Raw genomic sequence first — 27,061 nt, forward strand, 5'->3', positions numbered from 1 at the left:
CCTGGAGACATCAGTGGCTGAACAGAGAAAGGGTTCTGGCTGAAAAAATATATATATTCAGATATCCCACCCACGACCTTCTGGAATGATCAGCAGGGAGAGCAGTGCATGACGTGACCCAGGGAGAGCAGGTGCAGCAGAGGAGAAGCATGGTCAGTAACCCAGACCGGAAGAACATCCCTGTGGGAGGGCAGGTCCGGCGCGAGCGCCAGGCCGCAGGTCAGTCAGAGATAGGAGCTGAGCAGCACAGTCTGGACTCTGCTCCAAGATTTCCTGGACATCTACAGAGAGTGAGCATTTTGCCAAGCATTGTAGCAAACACTTTGAGGAACAAGAGCAACCCTGTCTGTCCAGCCTCATGCATGCCAATGCTAGAAACCAGAGGAAAAGAACTTTCCAGAAGCCCACACTTCCCCAAGGCCAAGTAGAATGAGGACTGAGGGTCGTCCTGTGGATTTAACAGCAGGGAAGTCCCTGGGGACCTGGTCACTAAGGACAGAAGCCCCATGGGAGTTGGTAAAGAAGGAAGAGGAAGAAGGAAACCACGGCTCTTTCTTTGAGTGAGTGTGTGTGTGTGTGTGTGTGTGTGTGTGTGTGTGTGTGTGTGGTTTTGTCTTTCAGCTTTGGGCTATACATTTTATTTTCCTTTTAGTATCATTTTGACGCAGTCCTACAAAGGAGTTGACACTTAACAAAGCAGTTGTGTTTTATTAGCATGTATTAGCGAATGTATATTTTGACACTTAAGCCTTTGTGTAAGCCAGCATTGGCCCTGAGAAGCAGTGACCATGACTGCCAGTTTCCAGGCTACTGTGAGTGAACTTTTCTTCCCAGGAGAAAATACCTTTAAAGGGCCCCATGTGTGCTTCGAACCTCCTACCCACAATCCCAGAGAGAGACCCGGTTAGGGAGGTGGCCCTACACCACAAGATTGCTGGGGTTTTCTTTGTTTCCAAGCCCCCTGGGACTGTTGCCAGTAGCATCCTTTTCCTCAGTTGATTTGGATTTCTTCAGATTTAATCCACTATCCACTGAAAGTTGGGACATTGGTGTGATGACTGTCAGAGCCTGAATGGTCAAACAAGGATGTACAAGAGTACAGAGGCTCCCTCTTCTGAAGTCTGCAAGGATGCTTTTGCCCACATCTGATCGCACTGCCTTCCCTGGGACACATCAGAAATTCAGCTACAGTTTTCCCAGGAGCCTCTCAGAGCTGGTAGCAGAGGCAGAAAACCTGGGCTTTATGTATTGTTAGTGTGAATGTGTTGAGAACTATCAAGCTAGGTAATAATAACTGACATTTGTTAAGCACAGATGATATGCCAGAGACTTTTCAATTGTCTGTGAATGTGGACACCTAGCACTTAAAGCCATCAGAGGATATGAAGGCGGTTGTTAGTTCCTTTGCATAGATGGAGTTATTTCACAGATGGATTCAGTAACTTGTCTATAGTCCCAGAGTTAGGAAATGACAAGGCTAAAGGTCAAAGCCAGGTGCTCCAGGTGCCTTGTTTCTAACCACTGTGCTGTACTGCCTTCCAGATGCTTGGGTGTTCTTTCTCCCTCCCTCCTCCTTGTCTTTCCCACTCTCTCTTTCTGCTTTCTTCTAAGGACATATGGGAAGTTGATATTAGGACTTGAGTGGTAGAACATGGCTGCAAGTCCAGCCCTCAGGAGGTGGAGTCCAGAAGATCTTGAATTTGAGTCCGACCTGAGTTCTAGGCCCTATCATGATCTTAGAAACAAAAACAACAATTTTTTAATCATCTTAATTCCATTAATCATGAAAATGAGGGAAAGTTTACCACACAGACAGAAATGTTGTGTGTTACATATGGTGATGAAACACTACATTCTGAGGCTTGAGTAATTAAATTATTTAGCTTCATGCCATGTTGGCAAAACAACCAATTTGTATTTCCTCCATTTGAGCTGTCTGAGCATTTTCTACATCATTTCAAGGGTATATTCTGGCACACTTTGTATGCACAGTCTTTGCCCCTGTGTATTACACCATGAAAACATGAAAATTGTCATCATACTACGCTGAGGAAGGACCCAGGGCTTGGTTGTGGTCTGAGGACCTGGAGATTTTGATAGGTCTTCTCTTCGAAGAGTGAAAAGCTGCCCCTGTGAAGGGGGAGGAAATATCTATCAGGTATGAAATATATAAGTTATAAAAACTGATTATCAGTGGAGAGAGGATATAGCATCTGCCTTCTCTTGCAAGAGTCATAAACACTTATAAACTAACAGATTAAATGCAATGAATTCATGAAGTGGAGCTCTTAAAAACATTGGATTTTAAGCTACAATGTTTCATTGCTTTTCTTTTCCTGCCAACTTTTGGGTGTGTTTTTTTTCATGACCAGTTTTGACTCTTCCCAAAAAGTTGAGCATTCTTTGTGTCCACAAAGAAAGCTATAAATGCTATCAGAAGGATCCCTGGACCGCAGCTTTGAAATGCTTGAAGACTAAAAATAGCCGTCCTCCTCCATTTTAGCCTTTTAGAAATGAAAGGCAGTGATACGCAAGAAAATTATTTCCATTGCAGTCACAGTGTAAGGTACATTTCAGAAAGGGTCTCCCCAGACACGGCTTCATTAGTCACCCCAGCGCTTGCTCTGCTTTCATTTCCTTTCATTGGCGTCATTATTTAATTCTGCATACTTTTTAACTTGTTGATGACTAGTTTTGAAACTGTCATTTCAAATATTTAGTGATAGCAGTGCAGACAGGTCCCATCCCTCGGATTTCATTCTTGACACATAATTAGCGTGATTTGCATTAGCATAATATCCCAACAATCATGGAATCGCTTTCATGGCAACAAGTATCAGAACATGCATGTACAGACGTCTTGAAAAAAAAATTTAAAGAACAGAAGAGTGCTTTCCCTTTTTTTTTTTAACCATTGTCAAATGCTGACAGCTGCTATGACTTGTTTTATTCCTTAATTCTTTCCTTTTTAATGGAAGGGCATCTTCCATTCACGGCTCCAGCAGTTTCAGCTTCTCTAAATGAGACCGAGAAATGCGAATCTCCCTGGTGGTCGATCTTTTCACAGCTGCAAAGCAATTCCAGTGTGACATCAAATTAGTAATTATAGCTGAGCGGACTGCTTTTTACAAATGACAGTCTTAGCATGCTGCCAGCAAGCGAGCGACTCAGCAGGGAATCGGGGCAAGTAAAAGAAAACATAACTGCACTCACTTGATCTCTGGGGGAGTTGACCTGACTGGGGGAGGGGGGGAGAGTGTGTGTGTGTGTGTGTGTGTGTGTGTGTGTGTGTGTGTGTGTGTGTGTATGTGTCCTGGGGATTTACACAAATATGCATTTTGTACATTGTTCTGCACAGTTCTTCTCCAAACGCATGTCTGATTTTATTGGGTAAAGGAGAGTCTGTATAATGGGGTCATAGGGTCACAATAAGGAAATACAGCCATGAGTTCTCTCTGGAACCCATGAAAGAAAACAGCTGCCCTGCAATTGGCATTTGTGTAACTCTATTGGCAATCATCACTGTTGACACTTTGACGATGGGCGACGAAAAGCTGCCTTGTAAATTCTTAGGCATTGTGCATTGTACTGGCAATGAAGAGGCTGGCCTGTCTGGGACATTTTACCGATTACTGAAGGTTCAAGAGAACTCATCATTAATACCACCTTTTATCTTTATTTTTTTTTTAAAAAAAAAGCTTTCCTAAAGCAGTTTTCTCCATTTATTTCATGGCCTTTAAATTGTCATGAATTCTAATGAATTACTACCTCTAGGTGGTCCTTTGGACTGCAGTTAAAAGAAAAACATAGTCATGTTTTTCTGAAATGTCTCCAGCTCTTCCTTAGAAAGGGCCTTCTAAGCCCAGGTAGTGGTGGCTCGTGCCTGTAATCCTAGCTACTCTGGAGGTTAGGATCTGACAAGTGCAGTTTAAAGCCATTCTGAGCAGAAAACTGCCCAAGATTCTTATTCCCATTAACCAGCAAAGAGCCAGAAATGGAAATGTGGCTCAAGTGGGAAAGCACCAGCCTTGGGGCAAGAAGTCAGAGTACAAGTCCCTAATACCAAAATGAATGAGAGAGAAAGAGACTCAGAACTTCACACATGCTAGGCATGAAAGAGCTATATCACTGAGCCACATTCCCAACTCCAGCCCTAGTTCTTAAGGGGAGCAACAGTAACTCCTGCTTCATAGACAGATGTTTTATGAAAGGGCTGTTATGGGACAAAGGTACTGGAGTCAAAGAATCGGAGAAGGAAGGGGAATGCCATTATTAGAATTGTAGGGGTTGAAGTTTGATCATTTGTAAAGCTAAAGGATTTCTTTGCTTCCTTGATTCTTACACTTCAGTGTTAGTGAAAATCTTTTCCAATAATTTCTGGATTCCTTCAGAAATTCTTTTCAGAAGCTGACCTCACTTAGAGAAGTGCTGGACTTGACAATCACTAAAATCGCATCTGTTCTATGAATGGGGTGGGGGATTGGCGGGGCTACTACTGATAGAAAAGCATTCTGAACCATTCTATCAGCAGATGTCTAAACAAATGGAAACAACGCACTGTCTAAACTACTGGGCTAATCTGGGAAGGAATATTTTTGTTGCTGTTTCTGCTTTTGGTGATACTGGGGATCGAACCCAGTCTTATGCATGCAATACAAGCACACGAGCACTCTGCTACTGAGTGACACAGCCCAAAAGTGGGAGGTTTTTGGTTGTTTTTTTAAATTTTGTTTTGGCTTTAATCCCCTTGATATTTTTTCAGGCTGGTGAGCCTGGCAAAAGAGAAAAAGAGAGGATCTCATGAAATGACTCTCGTGATCATTTTCCAAATTCTCCCTCAGATGAGAGCCTTAAAGTCCTGAAACTTCTCCAACTTGCTGCCTAGAGCGCCGCATAAACTCTCAATCTCCTTAATTTTTATTTCACTGGCATGAACTCAGACTTTCACTAGCATACATGGAAGGGGGCGGGGGCGAGGAGGAGGGCTACTAGACATGTAGAAACTTTTTCTTTTTTTAAAGCTAGGAGCTCATACAATTCTAGAAAAAAAAGTTAGGCTCTAGAGAAGGCATGTAAAGCTTAGCATATGGCCTGAATGTAAGCCAACTTTCTGCAAGCAGATAATTCTTATAAAATAATCCTGTTTTCCAAGTATTAAACTAGAAACAACAGTGCTCAGCAAGCTTCTTGAATTTTCAGCTTTTGCTGTTTAGATTATCACTATAGACATCCAGGCAGCATAATCTTCTGATAAGGTTGTAAAAACAACATGTTTAGAAGGTGCGATTTTGTAGGTCTGGCAGACAGTTTCAACTATGACCACATAGCTTGTGGAGGAAGGCCAAACTTTCATTTTTGACATGGCTACTTAGAGTTATACTCATAAAGGTAGGACTATTAGTGAAAAAAAGTAATTTTTTTAACCTATCAGCTAAGGAATTTTAGAGAAAACAACTAACAGCTGGGTCTCAGCATCCTTAACAACTCTAAATGGAAAACTTAGAAATTACCCAGTGTGCTGTGGATCTTAATTACAGTACTATTTCAGTAGTATATTCAGTAGAATATTTTCTTCTTGCAATCTAAATGTAGAGCGACAGATTTGAAATTAAAAGAATGCAACTTTCAAATCCAATCTTGGCCTGGTCCTAGATGCCTATATACATTTCTCATGGTTTTTATTGTGGAAGTTGGAAGTTGGTAATGGGGTCATTTCCCAAGCCAAGAACTTAAGGCAGTCATCTTGCTTATGTTGTGTGTTTATGTTATGTGTTCTTTTGCCAACACACACCTGTTATCCTTGCTACTTCTTTGTCAACTTTATCCTCAGTCACTAATTTGCCTTTCCATGTATCAAATTTGTGGCTTAGCTGCTTTGGGAAAGCAGAACTGATTCTATTATAAATCTCTAGCATCTCTTATTACGCCAAAATCGATAGCACACATATATCAAGATTACCTAAAATTCTCTCCCTCCCAGAAATACTTCTAGAGTATGTATTTCCAATTTTATCGACTATGACTTTTATGAAGTTTTTTTGGCAGGCATACTGAGAGGAATTTTAGCCTGTCTCACAAAGTCCTTTCATTTAGGTAAACTTGGGTTGAAAAACAAAATAGGGACCTGGCCGGTCTCTGCCCTAAGACAATAATTAGTCTTTATTTTTCAAGTTGTGCATTCAGCTTGTTGTGCCACAGAAACAGCCCATCAAAGGAATACTGGACATCAAGGCTCACAATTAGATTTATTTTTTTTAAAAAAATGGGTTGCCAAATGAGCACATCGAAGAAAAATTCATTTCGTTCTGCCATGTAAGTCCTTTAATCACAGAGTGCTCTGATATGTATTATCCTTTGCATTGAAACCTTCTGGTGCCAAAATCCTGTTTGCATTAAACACTCAAGTGTGACCGGGTTCATTTCATCTTCCCAGTGAGGCTCCCTTGCAGAACTTGGCTCTGAATTCCATCGATGTGAGCCCCTCCGTGTGGTAAAAGAAGTATTTTTTTTTTCTCTTTGCTTTTCCGGAGTTAATGGTCATTTTGAAGAGTCCAGCTGTCCCTTTGGGTGTATAGTGTGATAGTAAAATTCAGTGCCATTTTTAGTTTGAATTCTGTGTATTTAAAGTAAATGTTCCTGACTGTAGATACAGATTTAAGATTTCTTAAATGATTTTTTTTTAAATTGTGGTCTAAAAGATCATTCAATTTTAAAATCTCACCAAAAGCAAATTTCTGTATAATTTCTGACTTTACTAGCAAAGTAGCCTAGCACTCTAAATTTCACACAGATGGCCATTTTTATAGCTAATCAAAGAAATAAGCATATGATCACGCTCCTGTTTAAAATAAATAACATTCGAATCATTTCACTAAGCCATTTGCTTATTGTTTATTTGTATAGATTGCAAAAAATGTATAGTAATTTGAAATTTCTAAGTATGAAAGTACTAAATAATAAGTTTTTACCTTAAACAGAAATGAGTGAATTCTAGCTTTTTATCTTCTTTCCTTCCAGTTTTTCTGAGAAACAAGCAGTCTCTTCTCTGTTCCCATGCGATTTGGAAACTTCTCTCTGGCATATCACCATCCATGGTCTTTGTCTACTGAGCTGTCCACGGAGACCTGTGGTCATTTCTAAATAAGAGAGCACTAACCTTTGTCACTGCTCTGAATATTTTTAAATCTTAAACTGCTGGCCAGATCTGTCCTTGGGGAACATGGATAACTTTTATTGATCCATGGGGAATTACCAGTAACTGCATAAGCAGAGGCTTTGATACAGCTAAAGAATTATCCATGTACTGTTTCTTCAAGCTGTTTTTCTTTTAGTTACACATATGCCTTTCTGACCAGGAATAATATTGTTACATATTGCGTGCTTCTTGCACTGAAGAATGCATACTTACATACAGACAGTTTATAATTTTTTTTTTTTTTTTGGCCAGTCCTGGGCCTTGGACTCAGGGCCTGAGCACTGTCCCTGGCTTCCTTTTTGCTCAAGGCTAGCACTCTGCCACTTGAGCCACAGCGCCATTTCTGGCCGTTTTCTGTATATGTGGTGCTGGGGAATCGAACCCAGGGCCTCATGTATACGAGGCAAGCTCTCTTGCCACTAGGCCATATCCCCAGCCCCCAGTTTATAATTTTTAAAGGAGGTTTGGCTTCTTTAAATGAAGCCAAAAACGTGTCAGAGATATTTATAAATAGGCCCCAGTGGCTCAGGCCTGTAATCCTAGCTACTCAGGAGGCTGAGCTCTGAGGATCACAGAGTTCAAAGCCAGCTCAGGCAGGAAATTCCATTAAGACTCTTATCTCCAATTAACCATCCCAAATTTGAAAGTGGAGAACATCAGCTTTGAGCACAAAAACTAAGACACAGTGCCTAGGCCCTGAATTTAGGTCCCAGTACCAGCACACACACACACACACACACCAATATCAAAACTGAATTTAGGTCCCAGAACCAGCACACACACACACACACACACACACACACACACACACACACACACACACACACCAATAGCAAAACTATTTTTCCTTTGCAGCTCATAGCAAATTAGAAGTTAGGGTGTTCTCTGCTCTCTAAGACTGAGTTCATGACTCCCTGTGTCTGTTATATTTTCTAAGCTTCCAGTTACAGATTTTTGCTTTAGGTCAGCAAAATAACATTCACTAAATTATCCACTATTATAATGTACTCACTGAGAAAAACTAATTCATAGAAAATTAAGGTAAGACAAATGTTAGCAAATTTCTATCTTTGACCATATATACATATATATATACATATATATACACACACATAAATTTGATTCCATGTATTTAATAAATACCAAATTTTACAGACTTTATTACTCTAAGAAGTTAACATGTCCTGTTTGAGTAGGACGCCATTGCTTCATTCAGATGTCACTGCCCACAATTAGTTTGTGTTTCTCTGTAGACATCGCCTTTGTGGGCTGTTTATTCCTTTTTGGCAGTGCTAGAAATTGAACCCAGGACTCTCACTTGCTAGGCAGGCACTCTACCACACGAGCCATGCCTGCAGCCTCTGTGCATGGGTTATTTTATGGTAGAGTCTTACTCTCTGCCCAGGCCAACTTTTGGCCGTGACCCTCTTACTTGTGCTTCCTTGCATTGCTGGGGATGACAGGTGTATGTGACTATACCCAGTCATTGCATGAGATAGGCTCCTTGGAACTTTTGTGGCCATGTTGGCCTCAAACTGCAATCCCTCAGGCTCTATCTCCCCTGTAATTAGGATTACAGGCTTGAGCCACCATGCCTGGTCTTTGTGGGCAGTTTTACATTGGGAGTTTAAAGCCATTAACTTATAAGCAGTAAGGTTTTTCTGGGTATGAATCTATGTCATGTCACATAATCTTGCTCATCTAGTTCTTAGAAAAAAAATGTTCTTAAAGAAAGTATTTCATTTTCAATCATGTTTCTCAATATGTCATACCAGTCTTGAATCCATACAATTGGGTGAATTCTTACATCGATGGTAATGATAATGGCAATGATGGTGCTTGTGGTGATGGTGGTAGTGGTGATTATTGTGATGGTGTCCAGATGATGGTGGTACTTATAACTGTGTTGTGGTGGTGGTAGTGATGGTGATGGTGGTGATTATGGAAGTGCTGATTGGCAGTGGTGATGGTGGTAGTTGTGGTGGTTGAATTCTCAGCACACATCTCCCTTTGGTGGGATGACTAAGAGTCTGGCTGGCTGGGTGCCCATCCCAGCTCCTCAGTTGTCAAGCTGTGGGGCTGTAGTTAGGTCACATCATTTCCCTGGGCTGTGAAATGTGGGTAAGAGTGATGGTTCACATTGTTGCAAAGAGTGAAGGGAATGAGCAGGTGCAGATGACTCCCATGAGGTACTTAAGACTACAGGTACTTGAATTACAGCCACTGCATGTGATAGTGGGTGTTTTCCCTACTCCTTCACATTAGAAAACAGCTAAGAGAGGTCTAGGAACTGGTCCCAGGTCTCTGGCAAGTAAGAGGTAGATTTGGGGCTGGAACTGGAGATTCATGGCTTCAGTGTGTGCGGCTGTAAGCCCAGTCTTAGGACAAACTGGGAGGTGGGTGTTTGTCAGACTGTTCTCACACAGCTGCCTAGTGAAGGACCCATCTTCGCCTCTTGAGCCTTTCAATAAGCCCTTAAGTCTTTTAAACCAATCTGTTTGCCCTTTGCTGAACTTGATCCAACCTAAATACATCCCTGGTGCCTATGAAACTTGCAAGCCAGCTTACAACGCAGTACGAGGTGTTCAGAGTTTTATGAGGCGGGTTAGACTTTTCCTGTCACATGAGCTGATTCTGCTAGGGTGACCTTCGTCTTCATTAATGTGACCTGTGTTACAAACACTTCTCATGTGTTGGTGGTCTGTTTTCACCATCTTCACGTTTCTTAAATTTACCCGAAACTACAACAAAAAGTTTCTCTCCTATCTTTTTTTACATGTACAAATGAGTTTGCATTTGTTCTTTGGTGGTGGTGGTACTGGGGTTTAAATCTGGGCCTTCTGCTTGCTACACAAGCACTCTACCCCTTGAGCCACACCGCCAGCCCTTTTGTTGTTTACTTTGGTTCTTTTTCAGATAGACTCTCATGCTGATGCCTAGTGCTAACCTCCGATTGTGATCCCCTTCGTTATCCCTTCCATGTAACTTGGCTCACAGGCAGGACCAATCATCCTGATGGAGATGGAGTGCCTAACTTTTTGCCTGGCTGGCCTCAAACTTCAGTCCTCCCAATCTCCTCCTCCTGAGTAACTGAGATTACAAGACTGGTCCCACCACACTCGGCCTGAGGCAACTCTAATGCTTACTCCACGCTTACACAGACACGTCCAAATGTCTGCCTGGACCTTCCCAGTCTGTCTGTGGTTCCTCTGTTTTGGGGTGTAGGTCTGGCTGCAACCCTTCACTTTCAAGTGCCCCTAATGTCGTCTTTGGGGTAATGCCCATCTTCTTACACCCTCAGGTTGAGTTTGCTCCACCTCAACGCCTTGCCTTGTATTTACTTCAGAACTCTGACCGTTACGTTCTAAGTCCTATGTGCGTGACACATCCATGAAACTTCAATGGCTGCCTCCTGAAGAAAGGCATTCTGGGTTTTTACGGTTTTCATTTATTACATTATTTTTAAATTATGAATGATGGATTCAGACAGTCCACTCATTTTTTTATGAATGGCACTTTTATTTCTTCATGACTCTGTGTCAGAATAAATGTTTTTTGAAAGATCCATCTCCCCCTAGAATCTTGATCTTTTTTTCTGTATATCTTCTGTAATTCACGCTGACTTCTTTTTCCCTCTTCCTTTTTTCTTTTATTTATTTTTTTTTAGGAGATGAAAATACTGGGGATTGAACTTGAGACCTTACAAATGCTAAGCAAGTGCTTAACTACGTCAGCCACATGTGTTTTTAGTTTTATTGTTCAGATAGTATCTCACTAACTTTACCTCACCAGTCTCAACTGTGATTCTCCCTTCTCTGCCTCCTGAGTAGATGGGATTCCAGGTGTGTACCACCAGGCCTGATCCTATACTGTCTCTTCTACCTACTTGCTATCATGTCTCCTCCCATACCAGATTACAAAGTCCTTTACAACAGAAAATTTTGCTATTATGTTGGCACCCTTGTACATAACAATAATTCAGCATTCCCTATTGGAGTGAATTTCTGAGACTTACTACGCCTGCTTTGTAAGTATCATTGTTTTCACAATTACTAATTCAAAGTTGCAAAACAGGCAAAAATTTCTCTTTTCAAAGTTAAACCAACTAGCCCAAAGGTACTAATTTAGAACTGCATAGATACACACATCTATATGTATATATAGATCAATGTGACTATATTTACCTAGATATGTATGCTTTATAAAAGTGAGAGGGGGGAAACGTGTTCAGTTCAAGCATCTAAAAGATGGTTCAATATCGTTTTCTTTAGCAGGGAGCAATGTGGAACCAGAAAGAATTGTTTCCTTGGACCATTTTTTCTCTCATCTGGTTTATACTTAAGAGTAAAATACCCATTCTGGCTTCATTATCATATTACACAAAGAAATGCAGTGTATTACATTGCATTTCTTTCAAGGGAACAAAATAAGCTATGGCTGGCTGGAAAGAGTTGAGGATGGAGGCTTGATTGTTTTGTTTTTGTTAGCTCTCCCAGAATGCAGGTTGCCCAAAGTGAAGCTGAATAATAAACACTTTCAAAACTAGATGCCAATTTACTGCAGCACAACATGCTTGGGTCTTAATTTTGTGTTTTTTCCATAATCCATTAAGTTGCTCGTTATCACTTGGTAGGAGTGTGGTCCTCCCTGTTAGCTCAACCCCTTGTATATTTACAAAGGGTAGAATGAAACATGATTTTAATAGCACTGTGTTACAAGAAGTGTGTCCTTTGCCATTGTCCAGACAAGAACAGAACTTCTGTAGTGAGTGGAGAGCGGAAGGGTTTGGAAGGGCAGATGGGGAGCCTCTGGATGCAGTTCCCCCCAACTCAAAGTGAAGGTGTGATTCTGCCACGAGAGAACATACTATCTGTAACCAGAGCCCAGCCAGGCCCACCCAGAAGTGAAGGGAATGGTAAAGTTGGGTTGAACCAGTAAGAAAATGGAAGGTTCTCAGTGAAGTACGAAGAATACAACTTCTGTACTTGGAGGACTTCATGTATGAGTGAAGTTGGGTTCCCTCTTAGGAAATACCTGAAATGTGTCACAGGGAGCCTTACAACAGGAAGCACATTTAACCCCCATTCCCAGTGGGCATGCATCCAGCAGCTGCAGCTCACTGGTGCCCCCTGGCGGTGTCTCACACCTTATTGCCGTGGGTGAAACCTCTGTGTTGGACAGGGCAAACCTCCATTTCCAAAATGGGTATGTTCATGTTTAGATTTTATTCAAGCTTCTTTCTCCTTTTTCTTTTCATTTGTTTTAGGCCAAAGAACTGCCAACTTTAAAGGATAATGATTTCATTAATGAAGGCCAAAAGATTTACATTGATGACAGCAACAAAAAGGTGTTTCTGGAAAAACTGAAAAAGGATGTTGAGGTAAGAAAAATGAATGACAAGGACATGTCCATGCATTGGAGTCAGTGCTGTTCATTTTCATGAGCTTTTTAAGACATCTATTTAAATCTGCCAGTACAACAAACTACACACACACACACACACACACACACACACACACACACACACCAGTTCACATACAGATAGACATCACAATATACTATTTGGTTTTAAAATGTAGTATGCCACAATTTCACATGGTACATTGGACATAGCAACAACAATTTCACTAGCAAACAACAATTTCATAGCAACCCTTTCACTTCACTTAGCCTCATCTTACGCGTTTATATGTACATAGCTATTGAGCTATTGTGCCATTTTCTTTTGTCTTTATTCCCCATGGTTTTACCCCTGATGTCACTGTAACTGCTGTCGGTACCCTGGGTATTGTATATACGTTTATTGGAACTAGGGAAGGGAGGGGAACATCAAAATGGATAGACAAAGGGTAAAAGGCTAACCAGTGCAACAGCAGTACTTAGAAAACTATATGCTATAAATCAACTGTACAACTTGGGGGTGGGGAGTGAAGTGGGGAAGGGCGAAGGTGGGCGAAAAATGAGGGAGGAGGTAACAAGTCGGATAAGAAATGAACTCACTTCCTTACATATGAAACTGCAACCCCTCTGTACATCACTTTGACAATTAATTAATTAATTAATTAATAATAAAAATGCAGTATGCCAGAGTTCAGGATGATAAAGACCAGAAGGACCTGCTGTCATCTGCTGGGTGGGGACAGCTTTGGGGTGCCCTACCTGCCCACAGCATCTATGCAGTGTGAGAGGACCAGGGCTGGGCATGCTGGAGACTTTCAAGGAACAGAGCATGTCCACACGGAATGTTTAGTAACTCTCCAAGTGTTGGCATTCTTCCTTCCAGCGCACCTCTCGGGGCTACTGAGCACAGCCCCAGTCCGCTCATGGTTGAAGATTCCCACCAGCCATCATGAACAGGGCCCTGCGGCCAGACAGCCAGCCCTGCTCTGCCACAGGACTTAGCATGGAGCACTGTGCCACAGAGTCATACAGAGGGTACTAGGAAATAAGACCCAGTATTCTGAAGGGCTTGGTCTATCATGAACAGGATTCCTCTTTAAATGCTGTTTTGTTTAGGGATTTTTTTTTTAATCCACTTCCTTCTATCACTTTGCTTAGTGTAAAGGCCCTACAGCTTTTCTGTTGGGCTTCCTTACTTACTCCTTTTAGAAATAAACTCTGAAATGGATGTTATTGAGTTAAAATACAACACAGAAAGAATGCTAATTCAGGCCGTCACTAAACTAGGGTTCTCTTGCCTGTAACTTTTGTTTATAGGTGTGTGCTTTTTCTTTTTACTTTGAAATCCTACTCAGAGGGAACTCTGGAAAGGCTTTCTTTTCCATGTCATTAGACAAAAACAATTAAAATGACTAGAGCCAAAGAATGAATGCTATGCATTTGATTCTTCACCAAGGGAGAAGTCGTGTTTTAATTTACTTTTTAATTGTCTACCCACTCTTTTCATTGCAGAACACTCAGGCTGACCAAATTCAAGTTTACTCTTTTTTTTTTTTTTAAGTTTTTGGTGCCTACCCTGTGGCTTGAACGCAGGGCCTGGGCGCTGTCTCTCAGCTGCTTTTTGTTTTTTCCCCTCAAGACTAGCACTCTACATCGTGAGTCACAGCTCCACTTCCAGCTTTTTAGTGTTTAATTGAAGATTAAGAGTCTGAAGGACTTTCCCTCCCAGACTGGCTTTGAACTATGATCCTCAGCTCTCAGCCCACTGAGAAGCTTAGCATTACAGTGAGCCACCAGCACCCTGATTATTTCAATTATTGTTCATTTAACAAACTTTCCCACATATATGCTCACATTAAAACATTAGTATGGTCTTTTGGGGGAAAATACAAATTTCTAGTTTTAAAACAAAAGCCAGATACAAATGCTTCTTTTTACCATGTAACGTCTACTCCACGGTCTCTTATTAATAAGCATTTTTTTTTCTCAGTTGTCAGTGGTGATTATTTAAATGCATATTAGTTAAGTATTTCCTATTTACATTGGGGTCAAATTTGATCACAATTGATAATTAAACACTGTGCCATAGGAGAAATATTCTCTTTTGAGTTTTTACTGATTAATCAGCAAATGTCTGATCTTGAAAAATAATATTGGTTTAGCAATTATAGTAAATAGCCCTTCCGGTTATCTATGACTTCCCCCCACCACCACCCCAATTTTTTTTTTCTCTTTTCTTCTTTTTGGCTTTGTATCACAAATCACATGTAGCCTCCAGAAAGAATGTAATTCAAGCAGTTCAGACTGGCATTTGAACTACACGAGGATCCTCTTAAGCCTTTTGTTGTCTCTAATAATGTTGTTGATTAAAGGATTGGATAGTTTAATCCCCATACATGGCTCTCACACTGGGCTGTTTTGTTGAAAGGCAGGCAGGGCATAAAGTGTTCTTTTATTAAAAAATTTTCTCAATGGCTGATAACCATGTCTTTAGTTTTAAAATTCTTGCAGGAGCATCATTAAATTTTTAAGCAGGTGATTGCGGTGAAGTAGCTTGACATTTGATCCTGACACTGAGCCTAGAATTTCGAGTTTCATTTTGCCATGAGCTCCATGCTTTCTAATTTAGCTGACTGACCTCACTGCAAAAGTTGCACTATGGGTTTTTTGTTTGTTTGTTTGGGTTTTGGTTGTAGATGTTATTGTTGGCTTTTTGTTTCATTTGTTTTTCTTTTCATAAGGCTTACTAGAATATTTTGAGTTTGTTATAGCGCAATAAATGATTTTTTTCTCAAGAAAAGAATTGTCTATAGAGCTTTGCACAAAACTAAACAGATATAAACCCTTTCTGAGAGAGAGAGAGAGAGAGGGAGGAAGAAGAAGGAGGAGGAGGAAGACAATACTACATTAAGACTAGGACTTGAGGACACACTCCCAACCACAGGGACATAAAACATAAAATTGGCATAAAATTATACAAGGTAAAGATGTTTGTGATAATGTAATGGATACTTTGCTCTTTGAAAGAAAGCTGCAAAAGGGGAAGGTGATAAGTTTAAATAAGTGGTCAAACACTACACAGGGCTGACAGAAATTCTAGTTTAACAACCAGATGTGTTGGGAGGTAGCAGTTCAGTAGAACAAGTGTGTTAAGAAAGTTAACAAGTTAAGATCCTTGAAATCGGTTGTGAAAATAGTTCATTCACTGCATGTTGGCCACACCATTTGGCAAAAGAGTTGGTGACAAAGATGGCAAGGAAGAGCCTGGCTCACAGATGTGACACAGGCTAGGCGTGTAGCTCAGGTAGAGAGTGTGTTAACACACTTGAGGCCCTGCACCAAAAAGAACGAAAGGGGGAAACAAAACACATTTGACATAATAATGAATTTGTTATTGAAGGATCCAGTACGATGAGACATTCTAGAAGAAAAAGAGATAGATCCTCCGCCTGGCACACATAATTATGAAGACATTAAAAATGAAGGAGACTAGGGAACCTAAAGATTTTTTGTCTTCATACTTTAAATTCTTCTGTACTAAAAAAGTATATATTAGGTAGATAGACAAGAATTTTAAAGGGATAAACAGTTTTGAAAAAGTGGATTTATCTTGAGTTCCTGATATTCACCAGAAACTGGCCCCAGGCCCCATGTTTGGTCTTTTCCTATTTCTGCCCAGTCTTAGAGATTTGAAAACCTGCGATTCGGTGAGATGGCACCGAATTCCCCTGAAGCACTATGCTTAACGTCACCCAGGGCTTCAAGGTCTTCATCACTGGAACTCACCTTCCCTTTATTCCCCCTTTCCTGGAAGAGCAACCAAAGCAAGGTCTGACCACAGGTTGGAGACTCAGCAAAGTTGCTCAGGACAGCCTGACATGAGAACTCTGACCAGGGACACAGCCAGCCCTGTCACCAGCCTTGCCTGTCCTGTCAAGTTAGTCACAAGCAAATCCCTGACTTTTATGCCTAAAGCACACTCAAAGTGTATTTTGGAGGTCAGCCATGTGAAGATCAAACATGTTTTTGAAGGTCAGTCATGGGCAGCTTAACAGTTATTTGAAAGTCAGCCATGGCAAAGTTGAACTCGCATGTAGTAATGCATGCAAAGGGCAAAGTAGATTTGGAGGTTAGCCATGTGAAGGTCTCTAAGAGTAGAAAGTGCGTTGCTGACAAGCCAGTTGCATTGTGATCAGTCTCATTGTACTTCACATCGTTACTGCCTCTTGCTGCCGCAAAGGATTTTTGTTGTTGTTTTGCTCTTTGTTTTTATTCGATGTGGGTCATTTAGCGGGGGAAGTGGATTGATAGAGAAGCAGCAGAAATTGCATGCACTCATTTTCTTGCTTGTTGGGGAGCCCAGCACCTGCCAGGGAGAAAGGGAGCAAGAACAACCAGAGCTCCTTTGAGGCTGTGGTGGATAAGAGGACTAATTCAGACTCCCCACAACATGAGCTGAGCTCCAGGTGTTGGGGGGAAACATCCCTGAGCAGGAAGTCCCAAAGGAAGCCCTCGTGTGCAGATGCGAAAGTCAGAGAGAAGAGGAGAGGGGACACTGTGATAAATGGGGCTAAACCAGATTTGCATCTTGAAAACACCTTCCCTCTCCAGGAGTCCGGAAGGGGAAGCTCAGGGAGCCCCTAGTTCTTTACCATCTCCCAGGAACCTTCCAAGTGCCCAGCAAGAGCAGGGATGAGGAAAGCCGGACTTTTCCTCGCCACACAGCAAAGTTGAGCCAGCCTGGTGAAGACTCCACTCTCCCCTTTTGTTCCCCACCCCAGTGTTCTGAGGAGTGCTTTTGCCCCCTGGTAACCCAGCACTGCCTCAGCCCCTCTGCCTGGAGTGGCCTTCAGGAGGGAGGAAGACAGCTAAAGACCCTAGGTGAAAGGATCAAACCTAGGCACATGCTAGGTGTAGCAATTCAACTCCTGAGGGACCATGATCTGAGAAATCAAAGAACTTGGCAAGCCTGGGTAGCCAGACTCACAGAGGTTTATATTCCAGCTATGGCTGGACCAGCACAGAATGAGAGACAGGAAGTTTGGTATGTGGCTCCTCCCGGGTGGCAAAGTACCTTCATCTTCTGTCCCCTCCTTGCTTCCCTCAGAAGGAAGTGAGATAAAAACAGAGGGGCTTCCTGGCTCACTGAAGCAAATGATTGAGACATTTGGCTTGCTTGTTTGTGACAGGCAGCCCAATAATCTTTCCAGGGGAGTGTCCTGAATTTCAAAGTGTTTTCCCAACTACCAGGGGCTCTGCTGGAGCTACTTGGGAGGTCCCTGCTATTTCCCAATCTCTGGCTTCATTGTTGGGAGAAACTTTCCCTCCTCTCCCTCCTGGGCTTCTTCATGCTGAGCATGCTCTCTGCTCTTCCACATAACCCAGCCTTGGTGATAAGTGCAAGCTTTCACATCCAGCTTTGCATTTCAGGGCAAGTAATCTGAGCTCAGAACCAGCTGAAGTGTGAGGCTGGGTTTTAGTGGAAGAAACTGCCTGGGACTTTGGGAGCATCCTGGAAGAGGATAGGAGGGGGAACCTCAATGACACCCTTGCACCCCGCCCTGTAGCCTTCCTCCATGCATGTAGGCTGAGTTTATGTTCGTTGTGTGTGTGTGTGTGTGTGTGTGTGTGTGTGTGTGTGTGTGTGCACGCGCGTGCCAGGCCTGGGGCTTGACCGGGGCCCAGGCACTGACCCTGAGTTGTTTTGCTCAAGGCTAACCCTCTACCACTTGAGCCACAGCTCCGCATCCAGATTTTTTTGGTGGTTTATTGGAGTAAGAGTCTTCTAGACTTTTCTGCCCCAACTGACTTTGAACCAAGATCTGTAGATCTCAGCCTCCAGCATAGCTAGGATAATAGGTGTGCGCCATTGCCATTGGGCTTTGAGTCCGTGTTTGTTCAATCTTGATAGTTGTAAAGATACAAATGACTGACACGATGCCTCTCCCTGACCTCCAAACTCCCAGTTTCTTGCCCAGTTAAAGCTCATGGATTACAGTCTTCTGGTGGGGATTCATGATGTGGAGAGAGCGGAACAAGAAGAGGTGGAGTGTGAGGAGAATGAAGGCGAGGAGGAGGGAGAGAGTGACGGCACACACCCCATCGGGACCCCGCCAGACAGTCCTGGAAATACGCTCAACAGCTCACCACCCTTGGCTCCCGGCGAGTTCGATCCAAGCATTGATGTCTACGGAATTAAATGTCATGAGAGTAAGCTTAGTGATAGCAACTCTTTTGCATGTGCCGTGGTTTGATCTTTGCATTGTGATCTCTCAGTCAGCAGAACCCCGGTTACAGGAATGCTGCTCTGCAGAGCCAGTCGTGCAGAGTCCAAGTGCATTGATTTGGGGCCTGAGGTGTGAAGAAGGAATGGAAAGCTCTGCTATTGAATTCTCTGATGCGAAGTGAAGGGATGAGACTATCACACAGGCTTCTAGTACTTACCTACGTGTGTGTGTAATCAGACACCCACATTTATAGATAACATAGCTTTAAATCTTACTTTAAACTATTTTTTCTCTTTTTTATTTTCATTTTTCTCGCCAGATGTACTGGGGCTTGAACTCAGGGCCTGGGTGCTATCCCTTAGAATTTTTTGCTCAAGGTTGACAGTGTGCTTTGAGCTACACTTCTGACTTTTTGTAATTGGAGATAAGAGTCTGACAGACTTTTCTATGCAGGCTGGCTTCACACCAATTTCCTCACTCCGATTTCAGCCTCCAGAATCGCGAGGCTTACGGGAGTAAGCCCCGGCACTCAGCCGTTAGCTGTTTTCTAAGTCCGTAGTATCACAGATGGTTTCGCACTTGCACCTGTGTGCGATGCACTGTGACCCTTAGGGGCTGTTCTTTGGAGCAGGCACACGTCGAGTGTGAGTGAAAATCTGATCCCCCCCCATCCTCCAAAGGGGTCTGTGACTCTCTTTTCTAGAGTAGGACCCAGCCTAATCCTGTATGTCAAAGTGATTGAGCATCTAAAGAAATATTGCTTTTATCTTAGCTGTGTATCCATGAAGAAAAACATTCGTGATGTAATAAAAATGGCCTCTTGTTTTTCTGAAAAATAAACATGCTGTTCATTTTTTTTTAATCTCCAATGACACACCAACCAAGTGGGCCTGAGTTGTGTTTTCCTTTATTTTATTCCCCAACTTTGCTTTTTGCCGCTTAGCAAATTAGATATAGTCAGATATACAGTTCTTACCATTCGTAATTGAAAAATAATCAATTTTTGAGAACCTGTAGAAAGTAGGGGATGAAGGTGATATAAGCTTTTCTCTAGTTCTAATTTCCTATGCAATAAGACAACAGAGGTCTCTGAACTGTGCCTCTAATGGTAGGAAAGGATCAATAGTATAAATGGCTGTGCTGGTTTTATAGAGCACTTTGAAAACAGCATTTTTGTTTACACCAATGTTGTCATTAAAGCTGTCATTAAAGAGTTGGTAAACAAAAACAGAGACACTTGTTCCCACCCAGTGTTTGTAGCTCACACCTGTGATCCTAGCTACTCAGGAAGCTTGAGTGAGGATCTAGGTTCAAAAGCAGCCTGAGGAGACCACTTGGAAACACTGTTCATCTCCAGTGAAGCAGCAAAAAGCCAGAAGTAGAGAGTTGCCTCCAGTGGTAGAGCGTCGGCCTTGAGTCAAAAAGTCAAGCAAGCACACAAGGCCCTGAGTTCAAGCCCCAGGCCCAGACCCCCAAAATAAAGAAAACACTTGCTCCCATTTGGACCTGCCCTGTTAATAACCTGAGGTTAGGATGTTCCTTTGTTTGTTTGTGTTCCGTTTTTAACTTTTTAAACTGAGGAGAACTGGGTACAAGGAGCCAAGCAGGCCGCGCCGGAGTCGAGCTTTTTGAGCTCTGTCACTCCTGACGCTGCTGACTCCCCCTCACCCCAACCTCAGCCCTCCCTCCCTGGGTAGCTCATGCTTTTCCAAAAATAATCATGCCCTCATCCCTTTACAGACTCCCCCAGGAAAGAGGTGTACTTCATGGCCATTATCGATATTCTTACTCATTATGATGCAAAAAAGAAAGCTGCCCATGCTGCAAAAACTGTTAAACATGGCGTAAGTATGGCTCTCTATTCCTGGGGGTTGCGGGCTCCTTCCTGCTCTCTGATCCTTTCTGCCACGCTGTTCCGAGTCTTCCCCTTGGTGCTTTTCTCTGCAGAGGGTAGGAGTCTGCTCAGCCCACTCCTAATCCCCACTCTTACCCCTCTCCTGGCCCCTGGTGAGTCTCTTACACTGGGCCTTCCACACAGGGGATAATAATAGCCACATGTATTCTAGGATATTCTATAGATTCCTCTGTTGAGAAACACAGATTAAAGTGCTGAGACAATTGGTTGCTGGGAGGTGTCACACTGACGCAGCCTTCTCACAATTCTACTTCTTTGCTCATAATGAACTGTAGTTTTTCCTAAGAGAGAAATCTTTTGTATGTAAATCAGCATTTCATGATATTAGTTCTTCACTTCTGTGTTACGTGCTCAGAATCACTATGGTAGGCATATTAACTTGTCCCATCCCCATGACAAGCCGGAGGAACACACAGTGTGTCCCCTTTTGTCAACTGGAGAAACTGAGGAAGACAGCCTCCATCAGGAGTGACTTGCCAGACCCCATCACTAGGCAGTGATAGAGACCGGGGTCCAGCCTGGGTCAGCACCGTGCTCATGTCTGCACCCTAGAGTGGGACTGTCTGGCCGAACTTCACACAGGGCGACGTGCCTATTTTATGCGTGCATTGTAGGAACCCATTCTGACCTTCCTGGTAGTAAAATGTCATAGAGTAAGTACCCACACAGGTCAGCCCGGCTGTTGGTTCACACTGGCAGGAGTAGTGCCTCTCATTGTGGCATAGAGTCAATTCAAATACACCAGGATCAACACTCAACTACAAGCTGTCATCCCAGAAATGGAAACAGCTTAAAACCAAATTCCATTGGCCAAAGAAATATTTCAGTCACATCCTCACCAGCTGTGGTGTTCCTGCCATAACTGAACCCAGCCCAGGCCCTTGCAGTGCAGAGAGAGGCAGTGCCCCTCCCGCCAGAGCCTTCTGAGTAGCTCTTGAGTCTGCGCTAAGCCAGGTCCCAGCTAGTTCAGAAGCTGAGGGCGGGGCTCCAGAGGCCCTCAGGCCATTCTCTAATGCACGCCGCTGGTTGGAAACACACTTACACTGCAAAGCCTGTGTTTCCCCTTTCTCTCTGTATACCTGGAAGGAACACCAAGTAAGCGGTCTGGGCACCTTGTCCGGTGGGGTTTACATGGGGATAGATGAGGTAACCGGACCAACCACTGGGCAGATGTTTTCGAAGTGATCTATAGTGTGCATCTTAAGAAATTGAAGTAGCCTGTGGGCCTGTCATTCTTCTTAGTAAGTTATCAGTTTAGCTGTATAACTTACTTCCTACATAACCTAAAACCATGACCAGTGCACAAAAACCAAATGTTCCTTTTAGCAGACAACTACTGGACTATTGCTGTTGGGAGCCATGTTCTACTTTCAAGACTTGCCTCCTCAGTGAAAACCCAAACAGCCCAGGCCAGGAAATTACAAGTTTGCCCATGAACTTGACTGTCTAAAAATAGTTCTGGTGACTGAGTTGAACTCTGCTCTTGCCCTTTGCAGGCAGCTCAGGAAACTGGCCAGGCTCGGCCTTGTGTGTGTTGGCCAGTGCTGGGTGTCTAACAATAGACAGTGTCCCACTGGACTTGGGCCAAGGGCCCAGCTTCCTTGTCTGTGCAGGTCTCTGTGAGGGGGGACAAAGGCTCCCCGAGTCTTTCCTGTCCCTGCAGGAGACACAGCCGGCAGCATGGGTTTCACGGGCATACAGTCAGGGAAAACCTGCGGCCATGGTCCCAGGCTCCATCGTCCTGGTTTTGAGCATGGACCATTTCCCTCTGGCTTCAACGAGGCAGTCTTGAAACGCAAGGCAATTGGTGTTGTCCTAAAGGATCCCCTTTTTGCCAGATGCTTATGTTTTTGTCATTTTCAAAGTCTGCCTTCTTGACACATACATGTATTGTCCCTGTGCCTCTGGATAAAAGCCACACAGATGCCACTGTGTGGTAGGAATGTCCCAAATGTGGCTAATTTGGTTTTGTATAAGTTGGAACTGCCCTAGATAGGTGATGAGAGCCTGCGGGGCTGTGGCCAGTCTTGCCTGGTGTTCAGCTAGAGATCCATAAGAACTTGGATGACCCAGTCAAATAGCTGGGGTATTTTTAAGAGCAGAGGCTTTGTAGGTGTGAATATTATTAGCTTTATGTCTGGGGCTCTGGCTCGGTGGTAGATGACTTGCCTAGCATGCTCAAGGCCCTAGGTTCTATCCCCACCATTTAAATAAAAAGTAAATCTTTATTTTTACTACAGTTGGTATACTAAGTAGTAATTTGGTGAAAACCATTAATATTATATCAATATCCTTTTCCTTTAAAATTGCCCAGGCTGGTGCAGAGATCTCAACCGTGAACCCAGAACAGTATTCAAAGCGCTTTTTGGACTTTATTGGCCACATCTTGACGTAACCTCCTTGGACGGACATGAGCACGGGAAGGACCGAGGTGGCTTTGGTGTAGGACGAGAGAAAACCAAACTCAATGAAGCACTCATCTTGCAGGAAGCAGACCTCCTTTGTTTACATCTGCAGGCTAAGATGACTGATTTGTGGGGGCTATTCGCTTTAACAGCTACCTGATATTTTCCCCAGCCTCATTCTAGCTACTTCAACTTGGTGAGGGTGTGCACGCGTGCGTCCACACACACACACTCTTGTGCACATTTTTTAAATAATCAGAACCAATCGGCTTGAATCAGAATGTTACAAGAAAAACCCTCTGATTCCAGCTGTGGGTGGATGGGTGGGGATGGATGGATGGATGGATGGATGGATGGATGGATGGATGGATAGATGGATGGATTGATGGACGGGCATACTGGGGGGAGGGGAAAGGAAATGTACGAACAACTGTTGGCCTCATGCACTAAACTGTGGATCAGTTTATCTTTGAGTTGATAATGGGAGACAATATTCATAATAATAATGATGAGGATAATAATGATGTGGATTAAAAAGCAAACAAAAGGAAACCCTTTACTGCAAATGTTGTACTTCTACACAACACACACACACAGAGACACTCCTTAATAATTTTTTCAGAGGGGCCCTCACCCCTGGGTGCAAGAATGCTGCCATCTTCATGGCATGTGAGTGTTGGGACCCCAGTACCCCAGGATAACCAAGCTCCTCTCCGCCACAGGACTCTGTCCACATTTCCACCTCTATAAAGATGTCTAGGAAAACTGCTTGCTTTTCTTTCTTGCCTGGAGACTCTTCATTGTTGCACCGGTATGTTGTAGGAATTCATGCTACAAAATAAAAGCAAAGCTTGCCTGAAAGGTGCATAGTTTGGGGCAATAGTAGCTACATCTCCCTGTAGGAAGGTGAGCAGAATTAACACTCAACTTCCCCTGTCACGGAATGCAAATCTGAGTTGCAAAAGGTTTCTGTTTGCATTGTTTAAAGGATGGTATTTTGTTACCAATTACGATCCCTTTAACTGAAACCCTCAGTTTAACTGTTTACATTATTAGGAAAACAGGGATATTTTTGAATCTAAAAATTTAATACACAGCATGTGATTTTTGAAGTTTACATGTAAAGTCATTTTACAGTGTTGGTGAAAATGATTGTCACATTTATAGATGTGTCCTGCAGTCATGTTTCATGAGTGAATGTTTTGTTCAAAGTACATGATAGATGGTCTTATACAGTAAAAAAAAGAAAAAGATAAATAAAAGGAGAGAGAGAGAGAAGAAGAAGAAGAAGGAAATGAATGGAAAGGATTCTTCCATTCTTCCAAGTGAACATTTATCAACCTCATTTTTTTAAGAGACTTAACCCAGCTCTGGTTATATAAGTTCATTGCCCTAAACTGTGCTGATTGTGTTTAATCAAGTTAAACATGGCCCACATTGATCATGTATCTACCAACTTACCTGCATTTTTCTAAAAGGCATCAAGTTATAAAGTTATTAGACTTGCCTAGAGTAGGTACTCAACTTAGACGCTGTGTTAAAGCTGTGCCTTTAAAACTCCTTGTTTAAAATGTAAGAAGGTTTTTGTAGGCAATTTCAGAACGGGGACGGGGGAGAATTCACCCTTTCATAATGACTTACAACTCAACAAGTCTTCCTGTAAGGCTGCCTTTTCCGTCACCTTTGCGTCTGGGTTCTGCAGATCACAACTGTGTCCAGCGTCTGCAGGCACCTTTGAAGCCAGGAGCTTTGCAAGCTCACCACTCCCTACCGACTGGAAGTTCATTCTCCCAGGAAGATAACTCTCCTGTAACATACTCATGCAACTCTGTATTTTATACATTTTAAGTTCATCCGTGCTACGATTTGATTCTCTATCACCACCAATAATAATTCTGGCCTCCATCTGTTTTGTTGTTTTTGAAGTTCTGCTGTGGTTCTTTTGATCCAAGACATACAAATGGGAAACCCTGAATTAAAGATAAGGTACACATCAGAATTGGAGTAATAACTTGTTCGCTTCGTGGCCAGTCTGTGTTTGCTTTTAGAACTTGACAAAGTGCATTATTTTTGTCTGTAACCATCTCTGTTTTCATTTCGGGTGGGAAGCTGTTTGGACAGGATAAGGAAGTTTGCCTTGTATCTCCTAGTGCTAACAATACACTCCAGCCAAGAGCCAGGCTTTACAAAATAAAGCACTTTGAGGACTTCTCACTCTTTGCTCCTCTGTCTCCATTGCATCTCTTTCTGCTACAGACAAAATGCCACTATCACGGAGAGTATCTTTAGCCAATCCATGACGAGGCTAATTAAAAAAAAGTCACCTGGCCTCGTTTCAGTTTCTACAGCCTTGTCCTCTCTCTACGAACTATCAATGAATTTCAGAAACTTCTATGACACAGTTGGCTCCAGGTAACCGGGGAAAAAAGTCATGTAGTCATCAAACTTAGTTGCTGGGATTCCATCAAGTCCCAGAGATGAAGAAATGGTTGTTTTTTAGGCATCTCACCATCACAGATACCCTGCTGTAGTATTGGTCCTGAAAAATGTGTATTCTTTTGTATTACTTTTTCCTTTTTTGTAGGTCATGGGGGTTGAACTTGGCCTGGGCGCTCTTCCTGAGCTTTCCTGCTCAAAGCTAATTTTCTACCACATTGAGCCACAGCCACCTAATTTCTGGTGGTTAATTGGAGATAAGAGTCTCACAGACTTTGCTGCTTGGACTGTCCTTGAACCAAGATCCTCAGATCTCAGCCTCCTGAGTAACTAGGATTATAGGCATGAGCCACTGGCACCTCATTGAAAATGTGTGCTCTAATATGCCTTGTGTATTAGGCAATAATTAAATCAATACACATTGCAAGTTGGGAGTATACAATTTGGTATACAAGAAACCTGAGTCTAACACAAAAATGTTCCCAGCTCTACTGAGCCACACAACACACAGACACACACACACACACACACACACACACACACACACACACACACACACACCCCTCAAACACCTCCAGGCCTCTGTCCACTGTGGTATAATGTGTCACCAGCATCTGTGGCATTAACAGCTTTCTGCCTGACATCAGATCACCTTTCCTCTTTGTTGTTACCCAGAGCTGCAAATCTAAAAGCCACTGTAAAGACATCATTTAGGCCTTGGCAAGGTAACCTGCATTGTTTACTTTCTATTTCCTAGCCATGGTGCACACTCGAAAATTTGCTAATGTTGGATTGACATCTTTAAAAAAAAAAATACCTGTATATCTGGTAAAGCATGGAGGTGTTCGGCCCTAGTTCCATTTTTGCCAGAAGTTCAATGGTTTCCTTCTACATGCTTTTGGGATTTCTGGACATAGATGCTCATTATTGCAGAACTGACTGTGGTCAGCAGGAAGCTTTAATCCTGCTTTCTTTGTGGATAATTTATAGGATTGAAATTTCACTTTGTCCCAGGAATATTAATTTATTTTAATCCAAAATAAAATAAAGATTGGTATGAAGCATTAACCTTTGAATGCAGCACTTTGGGAAATGATGGTTCAGAATTTAAGTGTCTGAGTGCCATTGTGCTTGCCTGTAGTCCCAGCACTTGGGAGACTGAGGTTGTAAGATCCCTGAATCTAGGAGTTCAAGACAATCATGGGCAACATAACAAGACATCTCAAGAATTAAAATTAGTGGCTGGAAATATGGCCTAGTGGTAAAGTGTTTGCCTCTCATACATGAAGCTCTGAGTTCAATTCCTCAGCACCATATATATAGAAAAAGCCAGAAGTGGAGCTGTGGCTCAAGTGGTAGAGTGCTAGCCTTGAACAAGAAGAAGCCAGGGACAGTGCCTCAGGCCCTGAGTTCAAGCCCCAGGACTGGCAAAAAAAAGAAAAAGAAAAATTAAAACAGGAGTGGCAAGAGATGAGAAGCAATA

At 42.6% G+C, this 27,061-nt stretch overlaps 1 protein-coding gene across 1 annotated transcript in view; it reads left to right on the plus strand.

The window, feature by feature from the left end:
- Pip4k2a (phosphatidylinositol-5-phosphate 4-kinase type 2 alpha) overlaps positions 1 to 25,356 on the plus strand; it is a 153,695-nt gene extending 128,339 nt beyond the window's left edge. Inside the window, exons 7-11 of the mRNA XM_048367985.1 lie at positions 12,462 to 12,575; positions 18,562 to 18,805; positions 20,563 to 20,666; positions 23,052 to 23,465; positions 23,516 to 25,356. Coding sequence (XP_048223942.1) covers positions 12,462 to 12,575; positions 18,562 to 18,805; positions 20,563 to 20,666; positions 23,052 to 23,132 — 543 coding nt within the window. The 3' untranslated portion in view covers positions 23,133 to 23,465; positions 23,516 to 25,356. The remainder of the gene's footprint in view (positions 1 to 12,461; positions 12,576 to 18,561; positions 18,806 to 20,562; positions 20,667 to 23,051; positions 23,466 to 23,515) is intronic.
- Positions 25,357 to 27,061: the final 1,705 nt, after the last annotated feature.

This window comes from Perognathus longimembris, chromosome 18, assembly GCF_023159225.1.
Source record: "Perognathus longimembris pacificus isolate PPM17 chromosome 18, ASM2315922v1, whole genome shotgun sequence".
Lineage (NCBI taxonomy): Eukaryota > Metazoa > Chordata > Mammalia > Rodentia > Heteromyidae > Perognathus > Perognathus longimembris.